General features: G+C 43.1%; 1 protein-coding gene across 7 annotated transcripts in view; it reads left to right on the top strand.

Annotated features, from left to right (window-relative positions):
- The window catches only part of LOC103280840 (uncharacterized), a 46,965-nt gene extending 32,402 nt beyond the window's left edge, over positions 1-14,563 (top strand). For 4 of the 7 annotated variants that reach the window (XM_062966539.1, XM_062966540.1, XM_062966543.1 and 1 more), the window contains 7 exons: positions 60-302; positions 391-423; positions 986-1,186; positions 1,268-1,435; positions 2,194-2,337; positions 2,471-2,647; positions 2,736-3,741. In XM_062966539.1, the coding sequence (XP_062822609.1) occupies positions 60-302; positions 391-423; positions 986-1,186; positions 1,268-1,435; positions 2,194-2,337; positions 2,471-2,647; positions 2,736-2,954 (1,185 nt within the window). In that variant the 3' untranslated portion in view covers positions 2,955-3,741. Of the gene's footprint in view, positions 1-59; positions 303-390; positions 424-985; positions 1,187-1,267; positions 1,436-2,193; positions 2,338-2,470; positions 2,648-2,735; positions 3,742-8,893 lie in introns of those variants that run through there. The other 3 variants (XM_062966541.1, XM_062966542.1, XM_062966544.1) reach the window with 3 other exon arrangements.
- Positions 14,564-21,871: the final 7,308 nt, after the last annotated feature.

Below are 21,871 nucleotides of genomic sequence, written 5' to 3'. Positions count from 1 at the left end.
TTCCTTACACCAAGGAACTCAGTCCTGCTAATTCATTCTTCTCTTCCCTGCGTCTTAAGAGAAAGGCTTGTCCAGAAGAGGTTTTGCAAGCCCTGGAACCCTTCTGTACAGGGGAAATGGTGGCCCGGGATGTGGTTCAGTCTGTTGAAAAGCAGCAAGTGGAGAGAGCTGTGGCTTTCCTCCAGAAGCAGAGCCAAGAGGAGGAAGACTTGTCCGCTTCTTGCAGCGAAAAGGATGAAGCAAAGCTCAGAAAGCTTCAGGCGCTGATCCGGATGGAGTTGCAAACCCAGATAGAGGAGAAGGTACCAGCACTGGGTTGTGTTTGTGAAATGTGGGATTTGTTTTACAACTAGCTTGGGTTATTTGAAACAGTCATTTTTTTTTTACAAGGTTGTGGGTCAACTACAACTCCCAGAAATGAAGGTCAGTTCCCCTCTCCCAACCTCTCCAGTATGTTCATTTGGTTATGGGGGTCTCTGTGTGCCAAGTTAGGTCCATCATTGGTGATTAGAGTGCTCTTGGATTGCAGGCGAACTATAAATCCCAGTACCTACAACTCCCAAATATCAAGGCCAGTTAATAATAATAAAACTTTATTTATACCCCACCACCATCTCCCCACGGGGACTCGGGGCGGCCCGACCAGCATAATTTACAAAAACAACAGCATAAATACATTGCACAATATACAAAAAATAAAACACAGTAAAACAATAAAACAGGAGTTAATACAGCGGGATACATAGTTCTCCCAATCCCTGGGATTCATGAGGAGCTTGCAATGTCTAGTTTCTCTCACTGCTATACCACACTGCCTTTCCATATAAGCTTTCCCTTATCCATTATGTGCCATCTTGTGTCAATTCCTCCAACTCTAAAATACATGTGTCTTCAGACTGGGGAAGATGGGATTCCTGGTGTAAATCCATCCAGGAAATGGATTGATTTCTAAAATCCTTGTATTTTTCTCTTTTTCCATGTGTAGTTGGAAGCCAAAGAAACAGAAATCGTCTTGGAAGCCATGAAACCCAACACAAGCCTCTCTGCCCATTTCATTGTGTGTTTCCTTCTGAGTCGCCGGCACTTGAGGCAAGCCGTTCTGGTGTTGGAAGCCAACCTTGAGCTCCAGGAAACCGGACTAAAGACTCAAGGCGATGGGAGCTCCGTGGAAGACTTGGCCCTGGATGTAAGGACATTTGTGGCCTTATAGATATTACAGAGGTCTCAGAAGGCTGCCGTTTTGAACCCTGGCTTTCTTGTGTCCCAGGACCCATTGGTGGATCAAAATACAAAAGCAGTTGTCCACCTGTTGAAGGAGAAGAAGGACTATGTCTACTCTGTGCTTCAGTTGCTGCAAGCGTCCCAGATGCTCCAGTTGAGAGAGAGGCAGTTTCAGGAGATGGTCCAGAAACTGAAAGCTCATTCTTCAGACCAGGTAGCTCCAGATACAAATTAATCAAGTGGTTATGGGCCCAGGTCATGTCCAGTTAAGGCAGTGGTTCTCAACCTGTGGATCCCCAAGTGTTTTGGCCTACAACTCCCAGAAATCTCAGCCAGTTTACCAACTGTTAGGATTACTGGGAATTGAAGGCCAAAACATCTGGGGACCCACAGTCTGAGAACCACTGAGTTAAGGGAAGGACCAGTTTTTCCAAGCTAGAGTAGATCCAATTTCTAGCAGTTCCATTCATAGTTCAGAAGAAGCTGGAGATCCTGATGAAACCTGGAAGCATTTGTAGAGTTCTGGCCTTATTGATGCTGAACTTGACCATAGAATCACATGGGAAGAGCTAAAAATGCCCAAAAGTCTTCTCCTAAGGAATCTCAGTGGTGTCCAATCTTTAGTCTTCCATGTGTTTGGACTCCAATTCCCAGAAGCCATGGGCTTTTCCAATGGGAAGGAATTCTGGAAGCTGATGTCCAAAACACCTGGAGGACCAATGGTTAGGCACCACTGCTCTGGGTCCTCCAACATGACTTTATGGTCAGACGCACTAGAACACCTAGAGATTCCTAGAGAGAACATAAGTGCATAAATACTCAAATCTACCAAGGTTAAATCTGCCAATATGGAAGACCAACTGTAGAATGTGAAGCCTTTCAGCCCTACTTTAGGTATCCATGCCTTCTTTTTCATACTTCGTCTTCCTTACACTCCTTTCTATCTCTTCCAATCTGGACTTGGACCTATAGCATCTGGAAGAGGCAGACCAAATGGTCAGAGAACTTCAAGAGTTCAGGCAACGCAAAACGAAGGAGCTGGAGGAGAATCTGAGAACTTCCCTAAAGAGCCCCAGAACACAAGAAGGTCGTTCAAAGAATCCCAATGATCTCCAGGTAGGATGGCAAGAGGTTTCCTTCTTACCTCTGAAATATACAGCATTTGGCATTCCTTTGCACTCATACTTTGCACTGACTTTTATAATAAACTAAAGATAACATAACCAGAATGCCTTGTCTCCCCATGCAGAGTGAAAGGCCCCTGTTAGAAAAAGATCATAAGCGAGAAGGAAAGGAGAGATGGCAGAGTTTCCAACAAACCTGGTTGGTCGAGCTGGAGGAAACGTACAGGGGCCAGATATCAGAGGAGAAAGCAAGACTCCAAGATCAGTTGGAAAAAGGAGAACTCAAGAAATGGTCAAAACAGGTGAGGAAGGTGACCAAGAGCTAAGGAAATCCTTAGAAGGGAACATAGATGAGGTCCAGATGTTGACCCTACATCTCCTCCTTGGTAGAACCTGCTGAGAGAACATGACGAGACTGTGACTTTCTTAGACAAGGTTTTCCAGCAAGAGATGCACAAACGTAGAGAGAGGATGGAGAAAGAAAGAAGGAGACGCTCCCATCCACAGGACGGAGGTCCTCCAGCTTCTGGATCTCCACAAGAACGACAGCAACCCAACCTGGTTGAGGAGGACAAAGTCTTCTCTCTCTTGACTGAATGTAGGTCTTGATTGACACTTAATAGAGAGCTAAGATGGGCTTCTTGGCTTCTCATCAAACATTGATTCATGGTCCCTATGTCTTCTGTTGATACTTTGAGTCTACAAGGTGATACTCCATGATGGCAGATGATGTAATAGAGTGACTATACTTTAGGGAGATGTTTTCGATGGTATGAGGTTTAAATTTCTGCACTTGGATCCTCTTTGGACCACTTCCAAATCCATGATCCCATGCAGACTTTTCCTCGATGCACCATTCCATTTTGAGAAGCTCTCCTAAACCAACCAATGGTAATAGGGGAAATGCAATCCAAAATAGGCAAAGAAGCAGTCCCAAAACTGGCCTACTCTAAATGAATTCAAGTCTCCAGGGCCAAATGAACTGCATCCAAGAGTATTGAAGGAACTAGCAGAAATCATTTCAGAACCACTGGCAATAATCTCTGAGAATTCTTGGAGAACAGGAAAAGTCCCTGCAGACTGGAGGAAGCAAAGGCTGTCTCTATACCAACAATTACCATCTAGTCAGTTTGACCTGAATAACAGGAAAGATTTTGGAGCAGATCATTGGAAGGTCGTCTGGAATCACTTAGGAAAAAAAATGCTGTAATCACTAAAGGGCAACATGGGGTTTCTCAAAAACAAGTCAAGCCAGACTAATCTGTATTTTAATAGAGTTACAAGCTTGGTAAATGAAACAAAAAGCAGTGGATGTAGCACATTTCAATTTCAGTAAGACCTTTTGGAAAGGCCTCCCATGGTTTTACAAACAATTAGTAAAAAGTGCTCTAGATAATACTACTGTTAGGTGGATTTGTAATTGGTTAAGCGACAAAGGGTGCTCACCAATAGTTCCCCTTCATTCTGGAAAGAAGTGACCGGTGGAGTGCCACAGGGTTGTGTCCTGGGCCTAGTACTGTTCAACATGTATATCATATTTTCAGATGACACCAAAGTAGCAGGGATAGCTAATACTCTAGAACAGTGGTTCTCAACCTATGGGTCCTCAGATGTTTTGGCCTTCAACTCCCAGAAATCCTAACAACTGGTAAACTGGCTTGGATTTCTAGAGTTGTAGGCCAATACTACTACTACTACTACTACTACTACTACTACTACTAGATAAACAAATAAACAGCTCAAGGGGAGGTCACAGGGGCTTACATGTCTTTACACCAACGCTCAGAGCATGGGAAATAAGCAAGACGAACTCCAACTCTTAGCACAGCACCACACATACGATGTCATAGGCAACACTGAAACCTGGTGGGATGACTCCCATCACTGGAATGTAGCCATTGAGGGCTATAACCTCTTTGAGGGCTTTATATGTCAAAAACAGTTACGTTGCAGAAGAAATGCAAGACTGTAATCCGGGAAACCAGCTTGAAAGCATCTGGATAAGAATCAAGGGAACCGGGACTCAAAAAGATCTTGTCGTGGACTACAGTCAGGATGAAGGACTTGATGAAGCCTTCTGTCAACAGCTGACCAAACAGGCACAAAGAAGAGATATAGTAGTCATGGGCGATTTCAATTATTCCCATATCTGCTGGAAAACAAACTCAGCCAAGAGTACAAAGTCCAACAAATTCCTCACTTGCCTTGCAGACAATTTTATGGTCCAGAAGGTAGAAGAGGCAACAAGAGGATCAATAACTCTTGATCTAATCTTAACAAATGTGGAAGACCTGATCAATACAGTTGAAGTGGTTGGATCCTTAGGGGCAAGTGACCATGTGCTCCTGGAGTTTACAATACAAAGGAATGCTGAAACTAAGACAAGTCAAACATGAATTCTCGACCTTAAGAGAGCTGACTTCCAAAAAATGAAGGAATTACTGAGCGGCATTCCATGGACGCCAATATTAAAAAACAAGGGAGTTAAGGATGGATGGGAGTTTTTCAAAAGTGAAATACTCAAGGCGCAAATGCAAACAGTGCCAACAAAGAAGAAAAATAAGACAAGTGCAAAGAAGCCAGAATGGATGTTCAAAGAACTTCTAACTGAGCTAAAGCTCAAAAGTGACATGCACAAGAAGTGGAAAAGGGGAGAAATCACCAAAGAAGAATTCAAACGTATAGCCAACACCTGTAGGGAAAAGGTTCGCAAGGCTAAAGCGCAAAATGAGCTCAGGCTTGCTAGGGACATAAAAAACAACAAAAAAGGCTTTTTTGCTTACGTTGGTAGAAAAAGGAAGAAAAAGGAGGCGATAGGGCCTCTGCATGGAGAAGATGGGGTGATGGCGACAGGGGACAGGGAAAAGGCAGAACTGCTCAATGCCTTCTTTGCCTCGGTCTTCTCACAAAAAGAAAGCCATCTTCAACCTCAGCAACATGGAATGGACGAAGGATTGGGGGAAATCCAACCTCAAATAGGGAAACAAGTTGTCCAGGAACACCTGGCCTCTCTAAACGAATTCAAGTCCCCAGGGCCAGATCAGCTACATCCAAGAGTATTGAAGGAATTAGCGGAAGTTATTTCAGAACCATTAGCAATTATCTTCGAGAGTTCTTGGAGAACGGGAGAAGTCCCAGCAGATTGGAGGAGGGCGAATGTGGTCCCTATCTTCAAGAAGGGAAAAAAGAACGACCCAAACAATTACCGTCCGGTCAGCCTCACATCGATACCAGGCAAGATTCTGGAAAAGATCATCAAGGAAGTGGTCTGCGAACACTTAGAAACAAATGCGGTCATTGCTAATAGTCAACACGGATTTACCAAAAACAAGTCATGCCAGACTAATCTGATCTCTTTTTTCGATAGAGTTACGAGTTGGGTCGATACAGGGAATGCTGTGGATGTAGCCTACCTGGATTTCAGTAAGGCCTTCGACAAAGTCCCCCACGACCTTCTGGCAAACAAACTAGTAAAATGTGGGCTAGACAAAACTTCGGTTAGGTGGATCTGTAATTGGCTAAGCGAACGAACCCAAAGGGTGCTCACCAATGCGTCGTCTTCATCATGGAAAGAAGTGACAAGTGGAGTGCCATCAGCAGGGCTCCGTCCTGGGCCCGGTTCTGTTCAACATCTTTATTAACGACTTAGACGAAGGGTTAGAAGGCACGATCATCAAGTTTGCAGACGACACAAAACTGGGAGGGAGAGCCAACACTCCAGAAGACAGGAGCAGAATTCAAAACGATCTTGACAGACTAGAGAGATGGGCCGAAACTAACAAAATGAAGTTCAACAGGGACAAATGCAAGATACTTCACTTCGGCAGAAAAAATGGAAATCAAAGATACAGAATGGGGGACGATGCCTGGCTTGACAGCAGTGTGTGCGAAAAAGACCTTGGAGTCCTTGTGGACAACAAGTTAAACATGAGCCAACAATGTGATGCGGCTGCTAAAAAAGCCGATGGGATTCTGGCCTGCATCAATAGGGGGATAGTGTCTAGATCCAGGGAAGTTATGCTCCCCCTCTATTCTGCCTTGGTCAGACCACACCTGGAATACTGTGTCCAATTTTGGGCACCACAGTTGAAGGGAGATGTTGACAAGCTGGAAAGCGTCCAGAAGAGGGCGAGTAAAATGATTAAGGGTCTGGAGAACAAGCCCTATGAGGAGCGGCTTAAAGAGCTGGGCATGTTTAGCCTGCAGAAGAGAAGGCTGAGAGGAGACATGATAGCCATGTACAAATACGTGAAGGGAAGTCATAGGGAGGAGGGAGCAAGCTTGTTTTCTGCTGCCCTGCAGACTAGGACACAGAACAATGGCTTCAAACTACAGGAAAGGAGATTCCACCTGAACATCAGGAAGAGCTTCCTCACTGTGAGAGTTGTTCGACAGTGGAACTCTCTCCCCCGGACTGTGGTGGAGGCTCCTCCTTGGTGGCTTTTAAGCAGAGGCTGGATGGCCATCTGTCGGGGTGCTTTGAATGCGATTTCCTGCTTCTTGGCAGGGGGTTGGACTGGATGGCCCATGAGGTCTCTTCCAACTCTACTATTCTATGATTCTATGATTCTACTACTACTACTACTACTAATAATAATAATAATAATACCTTAATTGTATACCACCCTATCTCCTTGAGAGACTCAGCAGTTTCCAATACAATAGGGAACATACAAGCTAAAATAACATATAATTATAGAAAAATAGATATCTAAGACTTATAGTCATATAACAAGGATTTAAAACCAATGACAAAACTTCATCAAAATCCAGACATAGTGATCAGGATTCAGCATTGAAGTGTTATAAAGTGCTAGGTGTGTCAGATGCTACAGTACAGGGTGGGTAGGGGGTTGGTGAATTGCTAAGGATGAGCATAGCCAGCAGGCCTAAGGGGGCTCTACTCGAAGATCTGATACCACCAGGTTTTCAGATCCTTACAAAACGAGCTAAAGTAGGGGCTTGTCTGATCTCTCTGGGAAGGGCATCCCAGAGCCAAGGAGCCACCACCGAGAAGGCCCTCTTCCTTGTCCCTACCAACCGTGCTTGTGATGGCGGTGGGAGCGAGAGGAGGGCCTCCCTGGAAGATCTTGAAGCACATGCTGGTTCGTAGGGGGAGATATCACGGAGACAGACTGGGCCCGAGTCATATAGGGCTTTATAGATCAGCACCTGCACCTTGAATTGGGACCAGCAGCTTATCGGCAGCCAATGGAGCTGTTTTATTAGAGGTGTTGTGTGCTCCTTGTAATTAACTTCAGTTTGGAGCCTGGCTGCCGATCTCTGAACCAGCTGGAGTTTCTGGCCTGTCTTCAAGGGCAGCCCCATGTAGAGAGCATTACAGTAATCCAATCTGGATGTAACCAGGGCGTGGACCAACGTGGCCAAGTCAGACTTCTCGAGATATGGTCACAGCTGGTGCACAAGTCTTAATTGTGCAAAAGCCCTCCTGGCTACTGCCGATACCTGAGCATCAACTGTCAGCGATGAACCCAGGAGGACCCCCACGCTGTGGAACTGTGCCCTCAAGGGGAATGTAACCCTGTCAAGCACAGGTTGCCATCCAGTATCCTGATTAGTCCCACGACTGACCAAGAGGACCTCTGTCTTGTCTGGATTGAGCTTCAGTTTGTTAGCCCTCATCCAGCCCATCTCAGCTGTCAGGCACTGGTTTATGGTTCGGGGGGCTTCCTTGGAGTTTGGTGGAGTAATAGAGTTGGGTGTCCTCCACATAGAGATGGCACCAAACTCCAAAACTCCAGATGACCTCACCCATGTCAAAGACCAGGGGTTCGAGCAGGCATTCCCCAGCTTCACCAACTGGGTACGATCCTCCAGGAAGGAGCGGAGCCACTGCAAGGCAATGCCCTCAAGGCCATTCCCGAAATCCGTCCCAGAAGCTTACCATGGTCGATGGTATTGAAAGCCGCTGAGATATCCAGGGGAACCAATAGGGACACACTCCCCCTGTCTAGCTCTCTGCGGAGGTCATCCACCAAGGCGACCAGAGCCGTCTCTGTACCATAGCCAGGCCTAAAACCGGACTGTGGCGGGTCTAGATAATCAGTCACCTGGGGACCCACAGGTTGAGAACCACTAGAATACAGGATCAGAATTCAAAATGGCCTTAACATGTTTGAAAGCTGGGCCAAAACTAACCAAAGTTTCAACAAGAATGTAATGAAGCAGCTTAAAAGACTATGGGATTTTGGGCTGCATCCAAAGGTGTCAAAATTAAGGGAAGTCATGGTGACCTTCTTTATGCTTTGGTGAGACCTCACCTGGATAACATTGTGTCCAGTTTAGAGCAGCACAATGAAAGCTATAACATGTCCAGATTCCATTTCTGATTCTACATATCAATTGAGAAATGGTTCTGACTGTGACCAACCGGACGTCTCTACAAAACTTACAACAGTGGCATGGAGGCCTTGGACCTTTCTCTTTCAGACACCCAACAGGAATGTAAATCTACTTTAAAGATTTTCTTGTAATTATTTTTCTTGATAGCCCTTATGTGTGAAGGAAATGTTTTCTTTTTCCACCAGGGCCCAATAGCCTTTGAGGACGTGGCTGTCCATTTCTCCCTGGAGGAGTGGGTTCTTCTGAACCCTGATCAGAAAGCCCTGCATGTGCAGATCATGGAGGAGATTCATGGGATTGTAGACTCTCTTGGTAAGGTTGCCACAATGATAGGGATTTCTGTTTCAAAATGCAGTATTATCCTAAATCATCACAGTCACTGAGGGTCCTTAAGGCAGGGCTAATGTTAGAAATATATGACATAAGAGTAGTAGTAGTAGTAGTAATAGTAATAATAATAATCCAGACTGACAAAGTTCTGGAACACAACACACCAGACATCACAGTTGTGGAAAAGGAAAAGGTTTGGATCATTGATGTTGCCATCCCAGGTGACTGTCTCATTGACGAAAAACAACAGGAAAAACTCTGCCGCTATTAGGACGTCAAGATTGAACTTCAAGGACTCTGGCAGAAACCAGTGCAGGTGGTCCCGGTGGTGATGGGCACACTGGGTGCTGTGCCAAAAGATCTCAGCCGGCATTTGGAAACAATAGACATTGACAAAATTACGATCTGCCAACTGCAAAAGGCCACCCTACTGGGATCTGCATGCATCATCCGAAAATACATCACACAGTCCTAGACACTTGGGAAGCGTTCAACTTGTGATTTTGTGAAATGAAATCCAGCATATCTATCTTGTGTCATACAATAATAATAATAATAATAATATATAAATATATAAAAATATTATTATTATTATTATTATTATTATATCCCACTTTTCTCCCTCAAGGGACCCAAAGTGGCTTACAGCATATTAATAGCATACATATGTCAGTACAAATGCATATATAAAACAAATCAATCAATCAATAAACATAAAACATCTTAAAATACAAAATTTAAAAGCCAGATATATTCATGTGTCATTTTACCGAGTTATACTGCACTTTGTTCTAGTTGATATACTTATGGCATTTTCTTGCAGTTGAGCCTATATTTCTTCTAAATTTCTTCACTAAACAAAAAGGTTTTTAGCTGATTCTTGAACGAATCAGCTAAACATGGACGTTGAAGTCCCCGACCACTATTAGCCGCTGGGACTGAAATGCCAGGCCCGAAACCAGGGAGACTGTTGTGCAGCAGGGTGGTCGGGACACAAGCAGAATCCCCAATCTGTCCCGGTTACCCACTTTCAGATGGACACATTCGAAACCAGTAGATAGCGGGATGGGGCATCTGACCAGAGAGATGGAATGACGATAGACCACTGCAAACCCTGTGGACAAAGAGATAGATGAATCACTGAGCCTTTAATTAAGTATATCTTAAGTACAAGATAAACACAACACTTCTTACCTCGCTGCGAGTGACTACAATTCTGACCAGTGTTGAATCATCCGTTCCCGCTCCTTTCATGGCATGATAAAGTCTCTCTGCAAAATAGGCTGGGCGATTCAAGGCACACTGCACTGCAAGGAAACAGATCTGCATTAATGTCCATGTTAAGATCCATAGCTCACACCAGCTCTGATTCTAGCAGCAACTTTCAACCTTATGGTGATCCCAAAGCAAACCTATCACAGGTTTGTTTCTTGGCGAGATTTGTTCAGAGGGAGGTTGCCTTTGCTTTCCTCTGAGACTCAGAGTGACTTCACCCACTGGGTTCCTGTGGTTAAGTAGAGATTTGTACTCTCCCAGAGTCTTAGTACAACATTCAACCCACTACATCACACTGATTTAATTCAAACTGCAATTTTTTCTCAACTTATACACGTTCGCATTTGTCATCCAGAATGATGTTCACATCATTCATCCAGAAGGAATGATTGTGTCTTAATGTTAAGCAAAACGCATAGTTAAGCGAATTCTGTTTTGAAAAAAAAAGTCTTAAATATGCAAAGTAATGATATTTGCAGTTGCCCTCTTATTCTGTAGACTTGGTTCCACTTGTCTGGTATGGGGAAGAACTTCGGCTTAGAAATGGAGATGAGCACCAACCCCCAGAGTGTGAGTAGATCAATAGGTAGGTGGGAAGGTAATGGCGCTCCATGCAGTCATGCCTATGGCTACATGACTTTGGAGGTGTCTATTAGAGAGAACAAGATCCTGCAGATAGTACCTAGGAGAGCTTTTCCCCAGAACCCATAAACCCAACAGAACTGTTTAACACAAGATAATTCTCAAAAGAAAAAAAGACAGGTGCTACAACATTATCATCATCATCATATTTATTTATACCCTGCTTTATCTCCCCCAAAGGGACTCAAAGCGGCTTAGCATAAAAGGATCACCATAACCATTTAAAATATACAAATATACAAACATTAAAACAGGATTAAATACAAGCAGTATTAAAAATATTTTCAGATATTAATTGTTTTATGAATGAATGAATGACGGGCTTATAGAGATAACAATACTGTGTAATATAAGAAACCTTTCCCCAGAAGATTCCACTATCTCTCTTCTGGTCAGCTTGCTCCAAAGATCCATGGTGTGCAGGACCCATAAGCTGCTTCATGGTATAGGGTAAGAAATATCCCAACTATGCTTCTGCTTTAGTCTGAGTTCCGACCCAATCCTGTTATGGTAGAGCACTACAATGTGAATATTTAACTCAAAATATTAAATTACTCAATTTCCCACCCAAAAAATAGCCTTTTACAGTCTGCTGGCAAAAGTGTGATTAACTTCAAGAAATCATTTGCTGTGTCTATTTCCAGAAAATAAGAGTGGGAAAGAAGGAGGGATGAGAAGGAGGAAGGGAAGATTGGGGTTGTTGTATGTCTTTCGGGCTGTGTGGCCATGTTCCAGAAGCATTCTCTCCTGACGTTTCGCCCACATCTATGGCAGGCATCCATAGATGGCATCTATGCCTGCCATAGATGTGGGCGAAACGTCAGGAGAGAATGCTTCTGGAACATGGCCACACAGCCCGAAAGACATACAACAACCCTGTGATCCCGGCCATGAAAGCCTTCGACAACACATTGAAGGGAAGATTGATGGACTTGTCCTCAATTTCTCAATGGACATTCAGTTTATAGTAGGCCATTGTATTTTCTTTGTAGAGTTACTGATAGCAAAGAAGTGGTATATTTGTAAAAGGTTTTGATATCAAGCTATATCTGTCAGTTGGTTAAGACTTGAGTGTATTGATTCATCTGGAAGAGTGTGTACATTTCTTTGATGGAGAATTAAGTTATCACAACACTGTTTCTCTACAGAGGGACATGAAAGGGACAGAAAGAATCAGCTGATATGATTTTTGTAATCTGGAAGTTTTATAAAGCAAGAAGGAAAGAAAAAAGGGGTTAAAGTGCATCAACTAAAAGTGTGCAGCAAAGTGATACTTAGTGTTCTGCTTCAGTGAGCAGACTGTTTATTTCAGTTAGGAAATATGTCTAGATAAAAACAATTTTATAAACATTGCTTTTCTTCCTATTCTCCCTGTAAGTTTCACACAACATATAACACTGGTCTTTGAAAAGCCAATTGTATTGAATAACAATTTGGGTGTCTGAAACTTTCATGTTTATGCTAGCAGCCAGAGGATATCTCAATTTTGGTCTAAAAAATTCAAATGAAAAGTGAGGCATTGATGTGTATGCCATTAATTTGTTTCATCAGTAGAGGTAACTTTATTATTCCAGTCAAGCTAGTGCAGGTTGGACATGAAACTCCTGACATGCAGACACCGTAAAGTCTCCAAACTCATCAAATTTACTTTGAGTAATTTATACCATCCAAAGTGTATCTAAACTGACCAGAAATGTGAAAATGTGCATCTTGTCTGTGCAACCTCTCAGTTCTCCTCCCCCAAAATTAAAATATTGGTAGGATCCAAAATAGACTAACAATAAGTGGGAAGTGATGATTCCCAGGCAATTATTTGCCTCCAAACCACCACAAGTCCTTCCAAGCTACCTGAAAATACATTTTGCATTTTCCCCTTTCAATTTATTTTTGTTCGTTTCAGGAGCAACCGGAATTGCTTCTGGAGTGAGAGAATTGGCCGTCTGCAAGGACGTTGCCCAGGGGACGCCCGGATGTTTTTGATGTTTTTTTACCATCCTTGTGGGAGGCTTCTCTCATGTCCCCGCATGGAGCTGGAGCTGATAGAGGGAGCGCATCCGCGCTCTCCCCGGGTGGGATTCAAACCTGGCAGCTTTCAGGTCAGCAACCCAACCTTCAAGTCAAGAGGCTTTTATCCCCTAGGCCACGGGGGCTCCTTCCCCTTTCAATAATAATAATAATAATAATAATAATAATAATAATAATAATAATGCGGTTTTCTGGCATTGTATATTTCTGCCGCTTCTGTGACTGTTCATTTGGGTTTTGATGATTCCGTAGCCCACTTGTCGATGGATGTCCAGAATCAGCAGCATCCACCGCAGTCCTTTTTATCCTGGGCGACGACCGAGCCAGTATAGACTTCGTTTGGGTTTGATTCTCCATAATGCTAATGGGTTAGGTGCTCTTAATTCTGCTCCTCAGCTGAGACCTCTCTGGCTTGGTTGGACCTGCCGGTAGTTACACTACCGCCAGCACAGCCCTCAGTCATCATTGGAGCAGTTAAGCCCCCCCCACCTTGTTTGCTTGTTTCTTGTATCTTGTTTGCTGTGTCATACAACGTCGTTGTGTCAATAATAATAATAATAATAATAATAATAATAATAATAATAATAATAATACTTTATTTATATACCTCCCTATCTCCTGGATGGGACTCAGGGCGGTTTCCAATCATAAAAACGACACAAACATTACATAACAATATAATAATACATTATTAAGCAAAGTAAAAATACAGTTATAGAAATAAATAACACTTACATGACCTGATCAAGGGGACGGGAACCATAAACCCAATATATTAAAATGTATCATTTTAAGTTAGAGAAATCTTGTGCAACCACCCTAAGTTCCCAAAACTGCTTGGAATGTCACAGATTGCTTCAAGCAATGTGATATCACTGTTGGTGTGCTATGAGTGCACCAGTGAAGCCCATGATAATGTGTGCGTGTGTGTGCAGGGGGGGGGGGGGGATTGATCCATCTCCTGTGAAATTCATGTAAAGTTTTTCTGCACAGATATCTCACACAACTTGAAAACTCAATAATATCTTTTTTCTATTTCTCCACAAAAAAGAAGTGCTGTGTAGATATTATGCTTCTGACTATGAGTCTCAGAAATGTCCCATCCAGAAATATGGGTGTAACGGAAAGCCTTATTTTATTGGTGATTTTTGTTTATGTTATTTAATGTTGATTCAGTGATAAAGGTGGGCAGGAGTTAGCTACTGATGATTGCCTATGTGTCACCATGGTAACGTAGCTGCTTCTGTAGAAATGTAACCATTTTGAAGCTAGCACGAAAGGGGCGGAGCTAACTGGATGAGAAAAGGAGGGAATGTTTTAAAAAGAGGAGTTAGTTATTGGAGTTCTCTAGACGGTGAGCTAGAAAGAAGATGTCTGAAGTCAGTTAGGTTTAGGTTTCCAGTGAGACAGAGCTGAGGAAAAGGAATACTGTTGAGACAAAGTTTCAGTCAAGTTGTTAATGTTAAAGAATGAAAGATATTGTCTATATTATGTACAAATGAAACTGAAGAGGTAAACCTATCCAACAAGTTACGTTTTTGGACTAGAGAAACCATAAATAAATAATTCTTTGTTTTTAATAAGGATAGTGTTCCTGAGTGGTGAATTGCTCTACTTAGAGTCAGTGAAAGATTTGTCTCACATACTTCCCCTCAGTGTCACATCCTCTCATACATACACCCGCACAGACTCAAGTGTTTATAGCTGGCAGTGGCTGGGATCCTGAAAGAAGGATTGCCCCCTGTCATAGTGGGATTTGAGAGATCCCATATTTAAAAGGTGCGGCAAAGGTGTGGGATATTAAGAAAAAGATTCCCTTAGCCTAAATGTAAAGGGCTTTGGGCAGGGTGACCCACATTTAATGGTGGCAGTGGTTGGGATCTTGAAAGAGAGATTTCCCCCTGCCTGTTTGAGAAGCCACTCTTGTGCCTTTTTTCGAAGTGAACCTTGCAATGGGCTTTGTGCTCCAACAATAATCAGTTTATCATGATAGCACCAGCAACATAACTAGGATTTGGCAATCACCCAGCTACATTCTACTTGCTCCCCTGATATACCGCTTCTGTCCTTTCCCAGCCCATGGTCCACTGCTGCTGCTCCTGTACTGCTTTCTCTTAAAGTTGGCCCTCTACCTCCTATTCACTGTTTCCAACTGCATTACTTTATTTTCTGAGGGCCCTTCCACACAGCCATATAACCCAAAATATCAAGGCAGATAATCATAATCCACAATATCTGTTTTCACCTGGGTTATCTGAACCCACACTGCCATATAATCCAGTTCAATTTGGATTTTATACAGCTGTGTGGAAGGGGCCTGAGTCTCCACAATCCTCGATGATATGGTCTGCTTCCCTTTTCATTTCCCCTGCTCTTCTTGCTACTTTTCCTTACTTTGACCTGACAAGTTTATCAAATATTCTGTTGCTTTCCCCTTTTCTTTCTGCCACATTTAGTTGTGAGTGAGCTTCAAATCTAGAAGGGAAAGAAATTAAAAAGTCATATATACTTCAATCCATATCAGATACTTGATTGCACAACCAATAAAGAATAGCATGTTGTTTCAAAGAGAGGATTCCCATTTGGTGGCAATTTGTGAGGCCCTGGATTTAAATCCTGATGGAGAAGACTGGGTAGTAACAATCACCATTATGAATCAGGGGCAAAAATAATCAAGAATCATTTGATCCATGACTATAAAGCTGGAAAAGCAGGGGAGAATTCACCTTTTTCAGTGACCCTACCTCATTCACAAACAATTATTGGGTGTTTGAGAAAATGCACAGCTTTTTAATTCACACATTTTAACATATGAAAAATTTCGGGGGGGGGGGGGGTTGAACCCCTAAAACCACCCCCTCGCTACAGGCCTGATGCCAGCCATTCCACACAATCAGAAGCTTTAAATATATCTAATGTGAATATCCCCACTTTTATCTTTCTCTCTTGAGACACACAGATTTTGTTTAGTACTCTTCCTATCAAATTTGACATTTGTCTTCCTTTTACAAACCCACTTTGATCTATTTTATATATTTGTACAAGCATTTATTCATTCTGTTGGCTATTATAGCTGATAATATCTTTATGTCCTGATTAATAATATGGCTCATTTTCTGAAGCTCTAAAGAATAGGACACAGAGCAAATAATTCAAAGTACCAATTGGATACCAAGTCATTGTAGGTTTGCAATGTCACTCATTGGTGTTATGCATCATTCTGAGTTTAAGAACATAAATCAGAAGAGGTATTTGAATTTGAAACAAGGAACAAACCATTCAGGAGTGAGCAAAGCCCAAATAATTAGGCAAGTGCCCTTTTTCTTTTCCTGAAGATGTTCTTAATTTCTTACATTAATCAGCACGGTAAACAACCTAACGAATCTTTAGGGAGTAAGATAAGAGAATTGTTTTCTTTTGCAGGTACAGCATTCCAGTTGCTGGTTTGCTAGTTATTTCTGTGAGGGCTTTGGGGAAAATCATGGTTCTGCATAAACACTAATAACCTTAACATCCCTCCTTGGGGATTATTGTTCCTTTAATGTGAGGGAAAGGAGAGGGGGAAAAGCAGCATTATAAGAAATAAAACTGTCATTGCCCCACCATATAAATAAATGAATAAAGATCCAACTGAGCAATGATTTCAATGACATTTATTTTAAGTGCCTGCAAAGCTGTATTTTTGAATTCTCAGAGGACTGGTATGCCAGACAAAAGGCTGCGGTACAGAGAAATCCCTTAGGAACGAAGTGGAAACACTTGTAATTTGCTGAATTCTGTTTGGAGTTTCCATTGTGTTCTCTAGACTTTGGCAGGGATTTGACCCACGTAAAAACACAACAAGGTGAAAGACACCTCCGAGGGGTTGCTCCCTCTCTCCCCTTCTCTCTCTTTCAGTTGAGATCTGGCAGATAGCTGAAGGAGTGAGATTACTAGAGTGGATGGGACTACTAAAACTTACATTCTTGAACCATAAGAATAGAAAAATATAGAAAGACAACATGATATGAAAAATGTAATTCAGAAATGTCATTTGTGTGTGTGTGATGCCTCCTTCCAGGATGTCACAAACATTTTTTTCAAAACAGAGATCAACCTGATGCTTTCTGTCTCCTATTACTGCTCTAAGCATTGTTTATTAATAAATTTGTTTATAACAAAAAAAATTTATTGTTATTAAAGGCTACCCCTTTTCTCTGTGTATGTATTCTTATTGTATGCCTTCAAGGTGTTTCCAACTTATGACAACTCTAAAGTGAGCCTTTCATGGCATTTTATTGGCAAGAATTTTCCATGGCTGAGCAGAGTCAAACACTAGTCTCCAGAGTCATATTCCCAAACCACAACACTATAGGAATTATCTATATCAGGCAGAATGCAGTACAGCCAATGCGTTATGTGACCTTGCAGTATAAAACTGGATAGAAATATGTGGGCTGCTCTAGGACAGTGGTTCTCTAACTGTAGGTCTCCAGATGTTTTGGCCTACAACTCCCAGAAATCCCAGCCGGTTTATCAGCTGTCAGGATTTCTGGGAGTTGAAGGCCAAAATTTATTTTATTTATTTATTTGCTATATTTATACCCAGCTCTTCTCACCCCGAAAGGGACTCAGAGTGGCTTAAGGACTATGGCAAAATTCAATGCCTCATTATACATACAAATAATATAATATTTCAAATTATAAAACAATTAAAACACATAAATGCAATAAAACAGATTAAAAACATAATTTCCAAATCACGTCTCTCCCCCCCCCCCCAAACAGGCCAAACATAAGCCTGCTAGAAAAGTGGTCTTATGAGTTATTACCATGGGGTAAGGCGATTTTTTTTTCCATGTCAGGAGCGACTTGAGAAACTGGTGTGAGAGAATTGGCCATCTGCAAGGACGTTGCCCAGGGGACGCCTGGATGTTTTGATGTTTTTATCATCCTTGTGGGAAGCTTCTCTCATGTCCCCGCATGGAGCTGGAGCTGATAGTGGGAGCTCATCTGCGCTCTCCCCGGGTGGGATTCGAACCTGGCAGCTTTCAGATCAGCAACCCAACCTTCAAGTCACAAGGCTTTAATCCACTACGCCATCGGGGTAAGGCGATATAAAGTGCTAGTGTAAAAGGTAAGCCCGGGGCTGAGCAAGGCAGCAAAGCTGGGTGGCAAATACTCAGGCCCCAGGGTCTCTCCTGCAGCAGGGCCCAACAACTCTCCCAGGCCTCTAGGTCAGACCTTTTATGTCCTCTTCTTGGAGGCTGCTGGGTCAGCTGGATGGAATGAGGGTGTGGCTGCAGGTCTCCTGTGGGTAAGCCTAGGGCTGAGCAGGCAGCAAAGCTGGGTGGCAAATACTCAGGTACCAGGGTCTTTCCTGCAGCAGGGCCCAACAGCTCTCCAAGGCCTCTGGTTTCCAGCTCTCCAAGGCCTCACAGTCTGGTTTCAGGCCTGGTCACAGTACCGAGACGGCTTTGGTCGCCTTGGTGGATGACCTCCACAGGGAATTGGACAGGGGGAGTGTGACCCTGATGGTTCTCTTGGACATCTCAGTGGCTTTCGATGCCATTGACCATGGTATCCTTCTGGGATGGCTCTCTGGGATGGGCCTTGGGGGTACTGCTTTGCAGTGGCTCCAGTCCTTCCTGGAGGGCCGTTCTCAGTTGATGAAGCTGGGAGACTCCTACTCGGACCCCTGGCCATTGACCTGTGGGGTCCCACAAGGTTCCATTCTGTCCCCAATGCTTTTTAATATATACATGAAACTGCTGGGAGAGGTCATCCAGAGTTTTGGAGTTGGGTGCCATCTCTACGTAGATGACACTCAACTCTATTACTCCTTTCCACCGAATTCCAAGGAAGCCTCTCGGATTCTGGACCAGTGTCTGGCCACTGTGCTGGGCTGGATGAGGATGAACAAGCTGAAGTTTAATCCTGACAAGATAGAGGTCCTCCAAGTAAGTCGCTCGACCAATCGGGGCATAGGGTGGCAACCTGTGCTTGACTGGGTCGCACTCCCCCTGAAGGCGCAGGTCCGCAGTTTGGGGGTCCTCCTGGAGTCATCGCTGATGCTTGATGCTCAGGTGGCTAGGAGGGCCTTTTCACAACTAAAACTTGTGCGCCAACTGCGACCGTACCTCACGAAGTCTGACTTGGCCATGGTGGTCTATGCCTTAGTTACCTTCAGGTTGGATTAATGCAATGCACTCTACGTGGGGCTGCCCTTTAAGACGGCCCAGAAACTTCAATTAGTCCAACGATCGGCAGCCAGACTGTTAACTGGAGCAACTTACAGAGAGCGGTCAACCCCCCTGTTCAAGGAGCTCCATTGACTGCCGGTCATTTTCTAGTCCCAATTCAAGGTGCAGGTACTCACCTACAAAGCCCTGAATGGCTTGGGACCTGTCTACCTTTGCAACCGCCTTTCCCCCTATGAGCCTACACAATCTCTTAGATCCTCAGGGGAGGCCCTCCTCTTGTTCCCTTCACTATTGCAGGCTCGGCTTGCTGGAACGAGGGAGAGGGCTTTCTCTGTGGTGGCCCCCCAGCTTTGGAATTCCCTCCCTAGGGAGATTAGATTGGCCCCAACCCTGTCTGCCTTCACCAAGCAGCTGAAGACATGGCTCTTTCAGTGTGCGTTTGTATCCAACATGATAGACCCTTATCTCTAACACTTTGCCTTCTAGCACTTTGTTTCCCTTCCTATTTACCCTATCCCACATTATTCCAGCCGATGCTCTGTCACTGTCCATGCACTGTCCATTATTATTATTATTATTATTATTATTATTATTATTATACATTTTATTAACTTAGGGGAAGAAGGGGCTATATGAATCCAAGCAATAATGCTCTTCCATGTTAACTGTAGGAGAAAAGCAATCAAATGGCAGTGCCACGCCATTCCTCCATAAGAGATAGCTCAGATCTCTGTCACTTGCCTCCCACATGATATTTCATATATACTTCCTTTTTGTGTGAAGAGAGCCATAGATCAGTTATAGAGTATATACTTTGCATATATAAAGTCTGATTCCCAACTTTGACAAATATTTCTGGGAAAGATCCCAGCTTGAAACTCCAGGCAGCGAGAGCTGCTACTAGTTATTATTCAATACCGAGTTAGATCCACCAAGAACTTAGTTCCTGTGGTGTTACTCTGTGGAAGTTAACATAGGTTTAGTACTGAAAAATATATCCATATCTTGTCATCCATAAAAACCTTTTGGATATGTTCTTGTGTAAGCTATCATGACTAGAACATATTGGGTGTAACAATCTGAGCTTGTTCCTTTTTTTTTTTTTTTTTACATTTTCTGGTTGTTGTTTTTGGGTTGTAATAAAAATAAGAAAATGGAGAAAAAAACCTCTGGTAATGATGAGTGAGAATTCTGGTTTATAGTTTATGAGTAGTGCTGATACTTGAGTCACAACCCCCCCCCCCCCCAACTTTAGTTGCTCTTGGGAAAACAACAGCAAAAATAAAGAGAAACGATTGCCAAGAATTAATGCAAAAGCAAAATCTGGAGTTTGAGATGGCAATGTCCAAACAAAGCAGAGTCTAAAGCAGGTATGGGCAACCTTTGGCCCTGCAGGTGTTTTGGACTTCAACTCCCACAATTTCTAACAGCCTACTAGCTGTCCAAAACACCTGGAGGGCCAAAGTTTGCCCATGTTTGCTCTAAAGACATTGAAGCTGGTTTTTGTTTTCTGGTTTTGATGATGGTTTCCAATTTCTGGTTTACTATGATTTACTATAGGAGCCCCCGGTCATACAGCAGGTTAAACTGCTGAGCTGCTGAATTTGCTGACCAGTGGTTCGAATCTAGGGAGCAGAGTCAGCTCCCGCTGTTAGCCCCAGCTTCTGCCAACCTAGCAGTTTGAAAACATGCCAATGTGAGTTGATCAATAGGTACTGCTCCAGCGAGAAGGTAGCGATACTCCATGCAGTCATGCCGGCCACATGACCTAGGAGGTGTCTACAGACAACACTTGCTCTTTGGCTTAGAAATTGAGACGGACACCACCCCCCAGAGTTGGACATAACTAGACTTAATGTCAACGGAAAACCTTGATGGGAATCAAAAGCCATGGTTGGGATTCAGGTGTATCAGGAATCCAATTTTTGTGTTTGACACAAATAAGAATCCTTATTCTTCTGTTAAGCTAAATAGGTTGCAATTACCATCAGAGTATATCTGCAGCCATGCATCTCTGGGGTTTACAAAAACAAAACAAAACACTAAAGGTGAATCTCCCCTGTAGTATTAATGCAATGTGACAACACTAACTGCCATGGCACAATGCTATGGAATCACAGAGGTTGTAATTTTACAAAGTCTTTTGCCTTTTCTGCCAAAGAGTACGAGTGCCTCACCAAACTATAAATCTCAGGGTTCGATAGCATTGAGCCATGGCAGTTAAAGTGGGGTCAAACTGCATTAATTTGACAATGTAGATGCCGGGAAGTCTAAATTCAGTGTGGAAAACATGAAAAAAGTCACATATAAATGCCTTTCGCCATGACAATTTTTCTTCAAATATACCTACCAGGAGAGTCACACATTCCATCACAGCTGAGTACAACACAGGGATGGAGACCCTATGCTTCCTTAGATAAGGAAGGAAATTATCACTTCACCTTGTTTCATATCAAAATGTATGTCCGCAACCCAAAATAAATAAACACAATGTGTTTTATAGCTACTAACCACCAGGTTGTACAGTACTATTATTCAGCTTGCCAAAGGACTTGGGGAAGGGGCACAAATAAAAGAAGGTAGAGTTCTGCTATCATACCTTATGGAATCATATATCTCAAACTTCCCTGATCTGGTGCCCTCCAGTGTTGTACTACAACATTTCCTATCATTTCCAGCCAGTAGGACCATTGAGAACATCTGGAGATC

This window comes from Anolis carolinensis, unplaced genomic scaffold, assembly GCF_035594765.1.
Source record: "Anolis carolinensis isolate JA03-04 unplaced genomic scaffold, rAnoCar3.1.pri scaffold_23, whole genome shotgun sequence".
In the NCBI taxonomy this organism is placed as follows: Eukaryota; Metazoa; Chordata; class Lepidosauria; order Squamata; family Dactyloidae; genus Anolis; species Anolis carolinensis.
This window is presented reverse-complemented; position numbering and strand designations above follow the sequence as displayed.